General features: G+C 47.7%; 1 protein-coding gene across 10 annotated transcripts in view; it reads left to right on the forward strand.

Annotated features, from left to right (window-relative positions):
- The window catches only part of Ncoa2 (nuclear receptor coactivator 2), a 234,065-nt gene extending 220,949 nt beyond the window's left edge, over positions 1-13,116 (forward strand). For all 10 annotated transcript variants that reach the window (XM_006237744.5, XM_039110853.2, NM_031822.2 and 7 more), the window contains 7 exon segments: positions 127-405; positions 762-839; positions 2,374-2,608; positions 4,090-4,267; positions 4,753-4,951; positions 6,418-6,510; positions 9,275-13,116. In XM_006237744.5, the coding sequence (XP_006237806.1) occupies positions 127-405; positions 762-839; positions 2,374-2,608; positions 4,090-4,267; positions 4,753-4,951; positions 6,418-6,510; positions 9,275-9,286 (1,074 nt within the window). In that variant the 3' untranslated portion in view covers positions 9,287-13,116.
- Positions 13,117-15,571: the final 2,455 nt, after the last annotated feature.

The following is a 15,571-nucleotide window of genomic DNA, read 5'->3' on the forward strand; positions in this document are numbered from 1 at the left end:
AAGCTACAAAACTACATTGGTAAAATTGCTACAGCATTTTTAAAGCATCAATTTGAGGAGGGAGAGCCTCTTTTCAGCGCAGTGTTATTAGCTTTATTTACGTTCTTACTCGGGGCTTCTTTTCAGAGCCAAGCTGTGGATCCGGAGCAGTTCTCGAGTCAGGAGTCCAGCATGATGCTGGAGCAGAAGCCCCCTGTTTTCCCACAGCAGTACGCATCTCAGACACAAATGGCCCAGGGGAGCTATAATCCCATGCAAGATCCAAACTTCCACACCATGGGACAGCGGCCAAATTATACCACACTCCGAATGCAGCCCCGGCCGGGCCTCAGGCCCACAGGCATTGTGCAGAACCAGCCAAACCAACTGAGACTTCAGCTCCAACATCGCCTCCAAGCACAGCAGGTCAGTCTTTCATGGACCCTCCTCATGCTGGAGGCCTTGGTTGGCTGGGGACTCAAGGTTAGTGTGGAATTGGAGAGGGCTGGTAATTGGGAAAGAGGTGTAAAGTACATTGTGTACTAAGAATAGCTACATTACCCTTTAACCCCTGTACTCAGGAGGCAGAGGCAGGTGGATCTCTGTGAGTTCTAGGCCAACCTGGTCTACAGAGGGAATTACAGGACAGCCAGGACTACACAGAGGAAACCCTGTCTCAAAAAAATACAGATGTCTTCTAGGTCAGCTTGGGTTTCATAGGAAGACCCCATCTCAAGTTACCTCCTTCCCAACCAAGTGCCGATGCCTGTGTTTGTATTTAGAACCGCCAGCCGCTAATGAACCAGATCAGCGGCGTTTCCAATGTGAACTTGACTCTGAGGCCTGGCGTGCCAACTCAGGTGAGAAGCCGCTCCTGTTCACTTTCCCTCCACTGAGCAGCCACCCAGTCCCACACCTGCTTCTGCACTCCCAAGCCTCTGTGACCTGTCTTCCCCTAGTCCCTCTGACCCCCTGTTTTAGTTCTCAGTGCCACCTTCGTTGCCAGGGTCAGCTGATTCTTGTAACACACAAGAGTTATATTACAGAAAGTACCAACAATCCTAGATTCAAGTGCTGGCCAAAGCTCCTGTGAGAGCACGGGCTCTGCCTTGCCTTCAGTTCTCTGGCACGACATTGCTCTCAGCATGTCAGTGCATAACTGGTTTCTGTGGGGTTACTGAGAAGATGTTTCACGTGTATGTAATTCACTAATTAACTCAATCAGCAGACTTACCTCAGACCGAGCCGGCCTCGCCTGACACTTGTGCTTTCTCGCACACACCCATGCCGCACACGCCCATGCCTTCCACTTCAGAACACTGGACAGTGCTTGCACCAGCACAAAGCCTGTAGGTTCCACGGGGCCGTATCAGAAGGCCACATGTGCATCCTCCCCTCCCCTGGTGGGAAGTGTGCACAATAATCATGTGAAATCCTTCACTGCTGTTCTTACTGTCATGAGTGGCTTAGCAGTGCTGTGCATACTGATGTTGGGATTTCAGATAAATGTTAGTGTGGGTGACCTCATGGTGGCTAAGGTGTCCCATCCCAGCACCAGTGTGCAGCACACCCATGCTCGCCTCTCACATCTGTGTCACCTTTCCTGGCCTCTCGTGCAAACATCCTGAGTGAAGACTATTCTGAGAGCAGGTGCATCTGGCCATAGACCAGGGTGACTAAGGGGCACAGGGGACATCTGTGCAGCCAGCCAGATCAGCCTGGGGACTAGTGGAACTAACAGTCACTGTCAGAACACCCCCACCTTCATCTCTCCCCAAGTCACCAAGTCACCTTTGGCAATGATTTGGTTTCTTGCTAGGTTGGAATGTTCCTTAGAAGAGATTCTAAATGCTGTCCTCAAATTATATAAAAAGTCTTTTGCCGGGCAAGGTAGCACATGCTTTACTCCCAGTGCACTCCCTGCACTCCGGAGGCTAAGCCAAGAGAATAAAGAGTTGACAGGTAATTTGAACTACATAGATGGCACCTCCTTTAGAGGACCCAGGAGCAATTCCCAGCACCCACAAAGCAGCTGATGGGCACCTGTAACTCCATTTCCTGGTGATTAGACACCCTCTTCTACCCTCCATGAACACTGCACACATAAAAAATTGTAAAAATAGTCTTCCAGTAGAAAGGCCTGCGCTCTTTGCAGTCCTTCTGTTGACTGTCCCCTCAAGAAAGGAGTTGGTTAGTATCAGCAGGATTGCAGAGTCATCACACACACAGGTTGAACTTACAGCACGCGTACGTGCTCACCATGCATCCCGCCCTGAGTGCCTCCTTTCACTAAGCTTTGTTTTCCAAGTGGGTTTGCACACAGCATGCCATTGGCATCCTCTCTAACCTGTCTTGCTTGGTTTTCCTTCATGATCGCCCTTCCCCCCGTTTCAGGCTCCTATTAATGCACAGATGCTGGCCCAGAGGCAGAGGGAAATCCTTAACCAGCATCTCCGGCAGAGACAGATGCATCAGCAGCAGCAGGTGCAGCAGCGAACTTTGATGATGAGAGGACAAGGGTTGAATATGACCCCAAGCATGGTGGCTCCCACTGGTCTACCAGCAGCCATGAGCAACCCCCGGATCCCGCAAGCCAATGCCCAGCAGTTTCCATTTCCTCCGAACTACGGTACTGGACTTCAATCCCCTCCACCGCTGCACCTGGCTAACCTATCTGTTCCTTCTCCTTTCTCCCACTGCCCTTTAGTCCCTCCTGGTCACAGCTCCCTTCTCACAGCTCTGGGCCTGGTTAACCAGGGAACGATAGGAAAACTGGGAGGACAGTGGCAAGAGTCTCCACGTAACACACAGGGCCTACTGTTAGCTCAGGTCTCCCTGTCTTTAAGAATGACCAAAGTTAAGTGCGTATGTGACTCTGGATGTGTGAGCACGAGTGTGTCATTCATGCTCAGGTCAGTGTCAGAATGTAATACACACTGCTACTTATATTCGATTGTCTCCAAGTGACACACAAAGAAGTCAGTAGCTGGATAAAAATATCCGAAGACAGAAGTCAATTTAGATATTACAGATAGTCCACAGCTTTTGAAAAATAACGACTTCATTTGCTATTGACAACACTTAACAAAATGAAAATAAAACTTTCAAGATTATACCAAGTCTTCCCTGAATAGGTAATTCTCAGAGCCACATGGAGACCTTGCTTTCCTTTATGTCATTTGTTCTTTAATGCCAGTCTGACAGACGAGATGCCAAGGATAATGTCATAGAAATTAACATTGTGTTGTGTCATCACAGCTAAGCTAAGGTGGGGTTCTTAGTGCCTGTGTGCTGCCTATATCACATAGGAACCAGGGAACGGAAACCTTTGTGTGGCCTGAATACAAAGCTAGTGTGTCGCTCTTTCCCTCTTTAAACTTCCCTTTTGTGGCTACTTTTTAACTATTAAGTGCTGCTCAGGGATTAAGCAAATGTGTTCTTACTACCCCCACCCCTGCAGTGCCCTCCTTACTGCCTTCCTTTCCTGGTGCTTCTGCTGGGTTTCCACTTGATGGCTGAGGAAAGTCTGCCGAGATGCCTTTCCTTTTGCTGTGAATTCTTTTACCCTTAAACTAAACAAGAAATTGATAATCTAGACAGCACTCAAGTGCCACAAGCCTTTTTCAAAAACAAAATAAGCCACTGTGGGCATGCATTTATGTATTTTCCAAAACACATCACCTGAACACGAGGTGATGAAAGCTAATTTAGTTTAATGTTATTCATATGTTGGCTGTCAGTATATAGCTGCATTTAATGAATTCAAACTAAACAATACAATTATGGCGACTGAGCAAGCGGCTCAGATAAAACCAGCAGCCTGCTCAGCGGACCCATCCGTGGTTTGGAGAGGGGTTAAGGAGCGAATGTCACTTCTCTGATTCTAGCCCTGATGGTAATGTGCATCCTGTGACACAGTGATTGTTGTACACTCAAGTGTGGAGAGGTTTTTTTTTTCCATGAACTTCTGTCTCAGCTTTTTTCAAATGTCTATAATGATTTGCACATAATCAGATATTTGAAAGTAGCTTTTCTATGTACGTTTGGGAATTTAGAACGTTCTCTCTGACATAGCTAACAATCTCCTCTGGACTTCTTTTTATTTTTAAGGAATAAGTCAGCAACCTGATCCTGGCTTTACTGGAGCTACAACTCCCCAGAGTCCTCTAATGTCTCCCCGGATGGCACATACGCAGAGTCCCATGATGCAGCAGTCTCAGGCCAACCCAGCCTACCAGCCCGCCTCAGACATGAACGGATGGGCACAGGGAAGCATGGGCGGAAACAGGTACAGCATATTACTGAGTCTGACACAAACGGTCCCTCTTGGGAGTGCTCTGCAGAATAACCATCCCTTCCATCCATGTTTTTAAAACTGTATTTGCTTGAGCAAGCAATAGCAAATTAACTGCCAAAAGGCCAGCTTACTCTTTAGCAGAAGTCAACAGGGTCACAGAAGCCTAGCACAGCACCTCTTGTTTGGAGCAAAAGCAATACCTCTAGGCAGATACCCCTCCTGACTGTAGAGCTCCTGCGCACGGCGGTAGCACACAACCAGGCTTTCTCAGTGCACATGATAAGAAGCGAACAGCAGGCCCCCGGCAGCTAGGAGGGCGTGAGCTTCTCAGCAGTGTGTTCAAGGGAAGAAGCAAGCCTAAGGCTTCTCACCAGGCCCAGGCTGGTCTGCCCTGGGTTCCAACATTCATTCTAGAGCAAGTGCCCAAGACCGCCTCAGGGCTTTACGTCAGACTAACCCCTTCTCCCGTGTTCCAGCATGTTCTCACAACAGTCCCCACCACACTTTGGGCAACAAGCGAACACCAGCATGTACAATAACAACATGAACATCAACGTGTCCATGGCAACCAACACGGCTGGCTTGAGCAACATGAACCAGATGACAGGCCAGATGAGCATGACCTCAGTGACCTCCGTGCCTACATCAGGGCTGTCCTCCATGGGTCCTGAGCAGGTAAGAACTCAGAGAAGCAGCTCATAGCTTTCTACTCTTGGCTTCTTATCTGTTTATGCCCAAGTCCATATCTATTTTGAAAAGTGTTTTTTCACCTTATTTTTGCCTGTGCCAGTGAGATTTAACAGAAAGACTTGTTAATGACGTAGGAGCTATTGGGAAGGACCCTGACTGCTAATGGGTTGGGGCTCTTTTCTTGCTTTGTTTTGTTTTTTATTTCTTTTTTTTTTTTTTTTCTTTTTTCTTTTTTTGGAGCTGGGGACCGAACCCAGGGCCTTGCGCTTGCTAGGCAAGCGCTCTACCACTGAGCTAAATCCCCAACCCCTTGTTTTTTATTTCTTAACTTTCACATCATTAACCTTGTTTATAATTTGTGGGATTTAGAAATGAAGTGGTAGGTGTTAGGAAGTTGTTGCTGGGCATGGTGGTGCACACCTTTAGTCCCGGCAGTGGGGAGGCAGAGGCAGGTGGATCTCTGTGAGTTTGAGGCCATCCTGGTCTATACAGTACATTCCAGGACAGGCAGAGCTACACAGAGAGGTCCTATCTCAAAAAAACAAAATAAAACAAAACAAAACCAGCTTTTTTCAGCGTAGGTTAAACATGGGCCACACTGCCTGCCAGCCAGTCACTCACAGTGCCACTGTGCTGACACTTTTGTTCCCTCCGTGTCCGCTCCCGGTGCCGTGGGGTTTTTCTGGATAGTCTTTAAAGTCTGCCTTTACGTGGCAGGTGTGGTGACTTTAGTTAGTTCTAGGCCAGCCTGGACTCCACGAGACCGTGAGAGAGGAAGGAAGAAGAAGATGGGAGCTTGCTGTGAAGACCCACACAGTGGGCAGGAGCAGCCTCTGCTCTCTCAGGCCTGCATCCCAAGTGAGGCACAGAGACATGGAACAGAGCACAGTCATTGGCCAGGCCACCCAGGATGACAGACAACTGCAGCGTGTCTCCTGGAAAATCATTCTCAGCACTCGTGGGCTGGTCCATGAATAAAAGCACCTGCCACCCCGAGTGTGGTCCCCGGGACCCCGTGAGACAGATCTGAGCTCTGCCTTCACACTCCCGCCACATAGACACACACGCACCCACCACACACATACATGTAAGAGATGCGCAGGCGCTGATGAGTAGCTGTTTGTGCAGTCCGCTTACGGAAGCCCGGGCTGTGCGGGCGTTCTCGAGGCGCTCCTGCTAACTCACAGCTTGCCTGAGTAGCAGAGACGTCTCAGATGCTTCACACTCACAGCATTGAGTCACCAGCCTGATTTGAACCAGCGAAAAAATAAAAAAACAGGACATAAATGAAAACGTGCAAATAAAATTTGCTTCTGAAGGCAAGGAGTGATTTCAGCCTCCTGCACCCCAAAAGTGTGCACATGGAGGGCAGTTAGGCTGTGGAGCCACTGGGATGCAGTCCCTCTTCCCTAGGGACCTAAAACCTAAACTGTGTCATGTGTTGTCCCCAGGTCAATGACCCTGCTCTGAGGGGAAGCAGCCTTTTCACCACAAACCAACTGCCTGGAATGGACATGATCAAGCAGGAGGGAGATGGGTCTCGGGTAAGCAGCGGCAGCCCAGAGTGCGCCGTAGGGTGGCTGGAAGGTTGTGAAGGCCACTGTGCCTCTGCCTGCCTCGGCCTAGGAAATGCTGGGGTCAGGGGGTATCGTGTACTTCAGAAACAGCAGGTATGGTGGGCGGTGCATGATGGCTCTGGAGAGGAGAGTTGGGAGAGTCAAGCTCAAGGTCAGCTATACAGACAGCTTAAGACCAGCCCGCGCTGCTCGTTACCCTGTCTTAGAACAACAACAAAAAGACCCCCACCTTGAAAGACAAATAACTATTTACACAGAAAGCGTTCCACACCAATGGAATTATAAAGTGCTCCCAGCTCTTTCTAGCGCACTGATTGACACTTCAGTGCCGAGCCCTCAAAAAATGGTTTATCCGGTCAGAGGCAGGAGAATGAGGAAATCAGTACCATTAGCAAGTTTGAAGCCTGCGCAGGTTATGTGAGATCCAGTCTCAAAAAATGAATCAAGGGCCAGGAAGAAACCTGAATTAAATCCCCAAAAGTGAGAGTTGAGAGAAAGCCGACTCTTACCATTGTCCACTGACCGTCACATGGGTGCCTGCACATAACACAAAACAATAGCATTCTTAAATAAATACCTTTCAGGTCCACCTCAGAACTAACAATAACTTGGTCCCCATGGAGAAAATGTCGTATAAATGAATATTGAGTTTCCTTACTCCTGTTGTCGTTACTAATAGTATTCAGGCTTAGAGTAACCCCAGCCCATTTCTCAGTAATAGCAAATAGTGTGTTTGTTTTTCCACTGTGGCTTTTCTGGTTTTTTTTAATCCTGACATGGGCTTCAGAGATGGATACTGACAGTGATTAGGGTCTAGCTGTTCTCACACATATCCTTATGAGGTGATGGATCGGTACACTAAGCCTACCACATCTTACTGTGTATGTACAGACCCCGTAAGAGTGTCAGACACTGGGAGGAATTCTGTACTAACCTTGTGTTCCTTTATCACTTCCCAAGGGCTGATGCCTCCTCTGTAGCCATAGTTTTCACAAGAAGTGAGTACAAAGAGCTCAAGGGTGACTTAGAAGCAAAAGCAGAAGTCTAAACCCTGGGCTCTGCTTACCTGAGGCACAGTGACAGCAGGTGACAATCAGGCACTCAGAGAGGACAGCCCACTTTAAAGTGCCAGGGGAGCCCAGCCAGAGTTGTGAGGGCAGGTTCTCATCCCTCTGTGAGACTGGCAGAGTACAGCTCAGCCTCTCTAAACCCAGCATGCGACTGCTGGCCTGAGGCAGCCAAGCCCTCTGAAGCAGAGAGCCCAGGCTTCCATTTTCCCCAAGCAGCACCAGCAATCTCCCTGCTTTGTCTTCTGCTTTCTCGCCTCCAGAAGGAGGAGCTTCGATCCCATACAGCAGAGCATGTCGTCCATGCCCGTCATGTCACGTGTGCGGTCTAGGCTGGCTTCCTCTCCTCAGACAGATACTCTAGTGGTCCTCAAGCACCTGCAGCTCAGTACAACCTTGCACATAGTCGTCCAGGTTCTGAGTGGACAGTAGGGTTTATCTTAATGAAGTCAAGGGGACCATGCCCACCTAGGACACAAAGAGCAACCTAGGAGGGGCGCCGACACAGGCCTTTATTTCTAGTACTCAGGAAGCAGAGAGAGGTGGACTCTATGAATTAGAGGCCACCCTGTTCTACATAAAGAATTCCCTGTCTTAAAAAGTGGGGAGGGGGCCTGGGGAGATGGTTCAGTGCATCTGCTGTTCTTCCAGAGGACCAAAGCTGAGTTCTCTACAGCAGGTCAGTGACTCGCAGCTACCTGTAACTACTTCCACGGGTTCTGACACCCTTTTCTGGACACATACAAATTAAAAATGAAACATCAAATAATCTTTTTTTTTTTTAAGTCAAAAGAAGCAAGGCACAGTGGTGGTACACGCCGTTAATCCCAGCACTTGGGAGACAAAGGAGGAGGATCTTTGTGAAACCGAGACCAGCCTGATCTGCATGATGAGTCCCGAGATAACCAGGACTCCTTAGAACCTATCGCAAAAGCAAACACATTTTTTAAGATGTCAGAGTAATATTCTTGAGCTGGGGAGGTACTCAGTGGGTAAAGTGCTTGCTACACAAACATAAGGATCTCAGTTAAAATCCCCAGTTCCCAACTAAGGGAGGAGAGGAGAAACAGGCTAGCAGCCTAGCTGATTCAAGGGGCTTTAGGTCCAGTGATACCGTGCCTCCAAGACCGAGGTAGAGGGTGATGGAGAAAGATGGCAGGTGTCAGCCTTTCTCCATAGCACGTGCCTGCACACGCCTGCGCACGCCTGCACACGAGCAAGCTAAGTATGTAAGTATGGGTGAACTTACGGTTGCGCCTGCACCTCCTGAGTGCCGGCGCCATGGACATATGCCACCACGCCTGGCTGGAGGACGTCCTTGGTAAGAGAGGCAGAAGTCATTCTATAGAGGCCGATGGTCCTCCTGACTGACGCAGCCTGCAGGAAGTGTCACACTGGTGTGTTGAGCCTCCTTCAGTTAGGAACAGCACCATCTGCCTTCCCGTGTCAGAAGCACATCTACTCATTGAATGTGGACCTTTGGGACCCCTGTCGCCTAGAATAAGCTGGTGTTTCGGTCTGTGATGATCACTGTGTTGCTTCCATTTTTTAAAACACTCTTGATATTGCAGTGTGGTAGTGCGAGGGAGTGGAGAGTGTGATAGGCCCGGCTGGCAGCAGAAAGACCCATGTCCTCACCCTGCCTTTCGTCTGTTTCCCTTCAGAAATACTGCTGACCCTGGGGAAGCTGTCTGCGTCTTTCTTCTGGGCTTACAAAACCTTTAGCAGTCTGGAGAACTGCGTCCTTGTGTTGACCCACCTGACCCACCACCAGTTCTCCAGGACACATCAGCAGACAGTTGGGCCCTGGCTCGCAGCAGCATAGAGCCTGCTGGCTTGGCGCCACCGGAAGAGCTGCCTCTCCTGACTGGCAGCCTGCAGCTCACCTCCAGACCAACCCGCAGTCTGTTCACTGCATTCACCGTAGTGCAACTTAGATCTCCTGCAGTAAACGTCCACAGGCCGACTCCATCCCCATTCAGATTGAATGTATTTAAATGTGTGTATTTGGAGAACCACGCTCTTGTTCTGTTCCTGTTCAGCTCCAGACACTGGTTTCTTGCTTTGTTTTCCGTGGCTATTCAGTGCAGTGTAAAAGATTGTGATCTTACCTAGAGAAAGAAAGGAATTTTGTACCACAGTCCAGCACAAGGTGTTCTAGGCTTACAGTCTGCATTTGGTCGGGATGGAGGCAGGGGACACTGTGGACAGCACTGTGTGCTGACACACCTAGTCAGGGACAGCTGACACAGGCAGAGTTCCATCTCCAGCAGCCAAGACTGAGAGAAGCCGCTCACATTAACAAGTATCTGTTCCCATTTTTCTTTGTTAAAAACAAACTAGTTTCCCCGAAATCATGAATCAAAAGGAAATATTTGTTTCTTTTTCTTTTTTTTTTTTTTTCAGAGCTGGGGACCGAACCCAGGGCCTTGCGCTTGCTAGGCAAGCGCTCTACCACTGAGCTAAATCCCCAACCCGGAAATATTTATTTCTAAATTGTTTTTAGATCCATCAGATAGTTTGATTGGCCTCTCCTCCCTTCCCCTCTCCGCCTTCTCTCGTCCCTCCCTCTTTCATTCCTTTAAAACAAAAACATCAACAACAGCATCCACCATAGAGACCAGGGAAGCCCTTTGCTTCTCTCAGTGTTGTGCCAGCCACTTGCAGCAGCTCCCCAGTGACCGTGCATTTCCTGTCAGGGAGAGGAACAAAGTAGACATGGAATGCCAGTCAGGCTGTGACACCTGCTTAGGAAGCCTGGGCTGCCCCATCAGCTCAGGCCTCCAAAACGAGAGAACATACTGATGAAATCGGCAGCAGGCGTCACGACAGATCTAACCTCTGCCATGTGGGGTTTTTTTGTTTTTAATTTTGTTTTCTAGCAGTGCTGACTAAGCCGAAGTTTTGTAAGGTACATAAAAATCCAGTTTATATGTCAACGAGCAATAATTTAAGTTCTGAACTTAAGTGTTTTAACTGTATAATTTTGTGAGGTATACATATTGTGGGATTGACTCAAACAATGAGGTACTTCAGTATTAAATTAGATATCTTCATAGCATTGTCTCCTAAAGGTGTTTTGTAAAGGCAGCCAATGCCTTGATTAGACCTGATTTGTAGACTTAAGACCTTTTATTTTCTAAACCTTGAGATTCTGCTCATGAATCATGTATCTAATCTATATAATATGCAGCCGCTGTAGGAACCAAGTCTTGATTTTATATGTTTATATTCTTTCTTAATAAACCTTAGAAAGACTACATTACTAAGCAGCCCACTTTGAAGGTTGCTTTTCTTGCCCAGCGTTGGGGATAACCTTTATCAGTTGGTGTCGTTTGAGACAGCTGCAGTACCCAGAAATGAGACCTTCTCAATCCTCCCCAACCCTGACACACACACACTTTCTTACCTGAATTTCAAAGTGATATCTTTTTGATGTCTAAAAACAAAGCATTTTATAATGTCTCATTATCCAAGCTTTCTAGGGACAGAGAAGTTTTTCCTTGAAATTTGTTTGTTTATTCCTGGCAGGGTGAAAAACATAAACTACCCTATTTATATGTATATCTCCCTATATTTCTACAGGTTGTAGAAATATAGACAGAGATATGACCCAAAGAAAATAGTAAACCATCTAAAAGTGTTGCTCCGTGCTAAGGAACTTTCTGGAAATTTGCATTTCGATACCTTTTTCCACATTGAGAGAAATCTCAGTGCAGAGAGGAACAACACTTCCCAGTTGGCCGCCAGTTCACGTGTCTGCTCGAGACTCCACTTTTTCTCCACTGAACCATTGGGTTGCACATCTGTGCTGCAGAGTGGCAGACGTGGCCCAGAACTCCAGGCCCCGCCCCGGGGGGTACACTACTGAGCAAAATGTGAGGTAGGCGATAACTTTTAGCTTCACACAGCACAAGAGAAAATGGAATTTAAAGCAGGTTTGGTTTGGTTTGGTTTGGTTTGGTTTGGTTTGGTTTGGTTTGGTTTGGTTTGGTTTGGTTTGTATTAAATCCCATCTCACTCTAACACCAGCCACACTATCTTACCTTTCAGCGGTCATTCACTCTACCACTGTTTTCTAATGTTGACCCCAAACCAGACAAGGGTTCCGACCCAGCAGTCAGAGTAGCCCATGATCATGACAGGAAGAGGGGAAATCCTCTCACAGGTCAGAGCAGCCACACTGGGTTCCATCCAGTCAGGAGGATCAAGTCAGGAAGGAGTCCTCTGATCATGTCCTCAGAAGCTAATGCCAACCCAGCCTCTTCCATCAGTATTGCTCGCTCTGCACTGTACATGTGCACTTGGCTTTGTTTGACAGAGCATAGAATCAGTGTTTTCTTAGATCACTCAATGTGAAGAGCATAATGTGAAAAGTGCACACACCTCATCTTGGTTGTAACATCCATTTACGTGTTCATGGAACATGATGAGTTTTAAAAGCAAAGTGAGCTGTGTTACTGCAACCGATTTGTTCAAAGATGAAAACACCCAACACGCGCGCGCGCGCGCGCGCGCGCGCACGCGCGCACACACACACACACACGCACACATGTGTATCTCTTACAGTGTAATGATTGAAAGCAATGGTTTTTTGCAGTTTAGGACGCCATTTTGAATCTGTGTTTAAAACGGAGTTCATCTGGGTCTGACACATGAACTGGAGGCGCAGATCCGCTTGCAGAACCCAAAGACACACAATCAATTTTGAAATGCAACTTAAGCCATTAACTGTTGGTGTGAATTTAAAATTTTCTAGTGTTTGTATGGTAGTCTTGCTGCCGAAGAGCAAAGCATTCTCTGCACAAAAGAAAATACTGTAGTGGCTTCGATTTTAATTAGAACTTTCTCCCTGGTGTTTCTTTATAGACTAAAACAAAATCTTTTAAGTTTCTTACTACAGGTAAAAGCTATGTGCAAGAACCTCAAAATGCTAAAACCTAGCATAATGCCTTAGATCTGTTTTTAAGTCTTGTATATTCCTACATAGCTGTCCAATGTATTATATTTGTATAGTGAATTGTGTACAATTTTTGAATAAGTACGTCACCGCCAACCCATATGTTATTGAGCAGTGATGAGGACCCATCTCTTCAAACATTTACCTGTCTCTCTTCCTTTGTCATTTGTGGGTTTTATTTGTACAGTTCCTCATGAAGTTGCATCTGAGATATGTGTATATGAAAAGATTATACAAGGGTAAAATTAAGCAATATATTAACTATGGTTCTTCAGGAGAAAGCTCACAGTGTTTCAGGTTGTGATTTATTTTCAAAACAGAGTTGGCTCTGAACATCACTTTGTTCATCTACATCGATGTTTGTATTTCTAGTGTGAGCAGTTTATGCAAAGGTGGATATATTCAGAGATTTTAAATACATTTATGCAAGTTACTATTGCTTCGCTGATGCTCTTTGCTTCTTTGATGTTAAATAATGCTATTGTAAATAAAGAATCCGTTGTTACTGCATCGTTTAATAAATTTCAATGCCTTCTTCGGGTTTTACATGGCTTAGAGATTTTAATGTGGTGACATGGTATCTTCTTTTGTAGTTTAAACTTAAAAGTATCTGAGAGCTGCCAGCTGCTCGGTCAAAAGGCCCAGGTTCAATTCCCAGCCTCCACATCCAAAAATCATCCCAGAATCATCTGACACCAGTTGCAGGAGACGTGACCCCTTCTTGTGGCTCAGACCACTCGTGATGCCGTTTCCATGCAGACAGCACCCGTAGACACAGAACACTTTAGAAAAGTAATGACCTTGTCTTTCAAGGACTCCCTGGGCTGGTCATGGTGGTACCTTTAATCCCAGCACTCGAGAGGCAGAGGCTGGTGGATCCACCTATAGAGCAAGTTCTAGGACAGCCAGGGTTGTTGGGGGAAAAAAACAAGAAAAAAGGAATTTCTTGCAACTGGAGAGATGGCTGGCAACCGCCTGTAACTATTTTCTGGGGTTCCAGTGCCCTCCTGTGGCCTCCAAAGACACTGCACTCAGGTGCACATGTCTGCACAGAGGAACACTCATCCACATGATTAAAAGTACATTTTACAAATGGAAGGGGCGGTTACAGCACTCTAACATCTCCCAGAGAAGCCAAGGAAGTATGTCCTAGTTGACATTACTTAACACTGTATGGCAGATGAGGCCTGTGTGTTCCCTACTCCGAATACCGTTACAGTCCCAAGTCACAAACTTCACACTTAGTGTATGTGCACACCTGTGGTGGCCAGAGGTCAACTTTCAGGAGTCCACTCTCTCCCTCCACTATATGGGTCCTGGAGATGGGACCCAAGGTCACCGGGCCTGGCAAGTAAGCACCTTTAGCAGCTGAGCCATCCTCCCTTCCCTAGCCCACAGCCTGTTCATGAAGATGGCACGTTCTGTGTTCTGGTTTACTGGGGTTGGTTTGGTACCAAGAGGTGAATAGTGTTAACTACGGCGTCTCCAACCAAGGTCCTAAATTGCATGCAATACTAGGGACCCAGTTTGTTTTTTCCTTCTCTGGGATGGAGGAGAACACTGACCATTGCAGATGGTGGCCCAGAAAGGGCTGGCAGCAGGGAGTAGTGCCTTTGAAGTACCAGAAGTGAGCAGCTGCGCAGACCCCTGCAGAGCCGCTCTCCAGCCCCGGGCAGACCGTCCACTTTGCCTTTTTTCGGATATTGGTCAAGCAGAAACATTTTCTCTAATACTTTACAGAAGCTGCCACACCCCACTGCACGGTTGCTTACAAAAGGTACTGATTTTCATCTCTTCTGGCTTCCTCCTTCAGCCCCATCTGAAACTCACTGAGTAGCAAAGCTTGGCCTTGACCTCCCTTGCGTCTGTCTCCTAGGTGCTAAGATTGCAGGTGTACTGCGTCAATCTGCTGTTGCTCTCTGAGAAACACTGCTAGCTCATTCTGCAACCACAAATATCAGATACCCACAAATCGTACCCAGAGACCGGTGACAGGGAATGAGGAAGGACAACGCTCGACAGAGGAAAAAACTGGTGGCCAAACTACTCCTGCCTAGTTAGCGTGCCCAGCAACATCACAAAGTAGAAATGGTCTTCCATGATTGTCCCTGATCCAGCAGGACACTTGCCACCAACCCCGAACAACATGGTAGGAGGTTGAGTGGCTCCTGCAAGTTGTCCTCTGTCCTAGTTAGGGTTACTCAGACCTCGCTGCTGTAATGACACCATGACAAACGTGGGGAGGAAATGATTTATTCAGCTCATGCTTCCACATCACAGTGCATCAGCAAAGGACGTCAGCGGGGCAGGAACCTGCAGGACAAGCTGATGCGGAGGCCACACAGGGTGCTGCTTCCTGCTTCCCCGGCTTGCTCAGCCTGCTTTCTTGTAGAACCCAGGACCACTAGCTCAAGGGTTGACCCCCTCCTACATTGGACTGGGCCTCCTCCCTTAGTCACTAAGAAAATACCCTACAGACTCCTCTCTGACTCTAGTTTGTGTCAAGTTGACATAAAGCCAACCAGCCCATCCTCTGGTCTGCACAGGTGCCTGTGGGCACATTCATGCCACTCACAAACATCCGAAACCAGGACAGCACCACAGAGCGAGGGAGACACAGGAAGACTTCTTCATCAGCCCCTACAGACATAGCTGCCACAGGAATCAAGTGGCCCCCGTGGCCAAGACAGAGCCTCTCGATGTGTCCAGCGATGAGGTGTTTCACTACGGACAGATCAGGGTTGCTCTGACCTTTAAGCTTAGAATACACATTCCGAGGGCAGCGAACCCAGCGCGACATCAGAACGCTTGCCCACTGGGGGGCCCCAAACACTAAGCTAAATGAGCCTCAGCCGGTGACCAGAAGAGGGAGCACCGCAACGAGGCTGGCATCCCCAGAGCGTAGAGCTGAAGACTTACTGGGCGGTTTCTGGTCCCTGGTCTTTTCCTTCAAACACTACGGTTTCCCTAGCCTGGGCCTGTTGTGCTTTGCCCTGGAGTT

This window comes from Rattus norvegicus, chromosome 5 (assembly GCF_036323735.1).
Source record: "Rattus norvegicus strain BN/NHsdMcwi chromosome 5, GRCr8, whole genome shotgun sequence".
Lineage (NCBI taxonomy): Eukaryota > Metazoa > Chordata > Mammalia > Rodentia > Muridae > Rattus > Rattus norvegicus.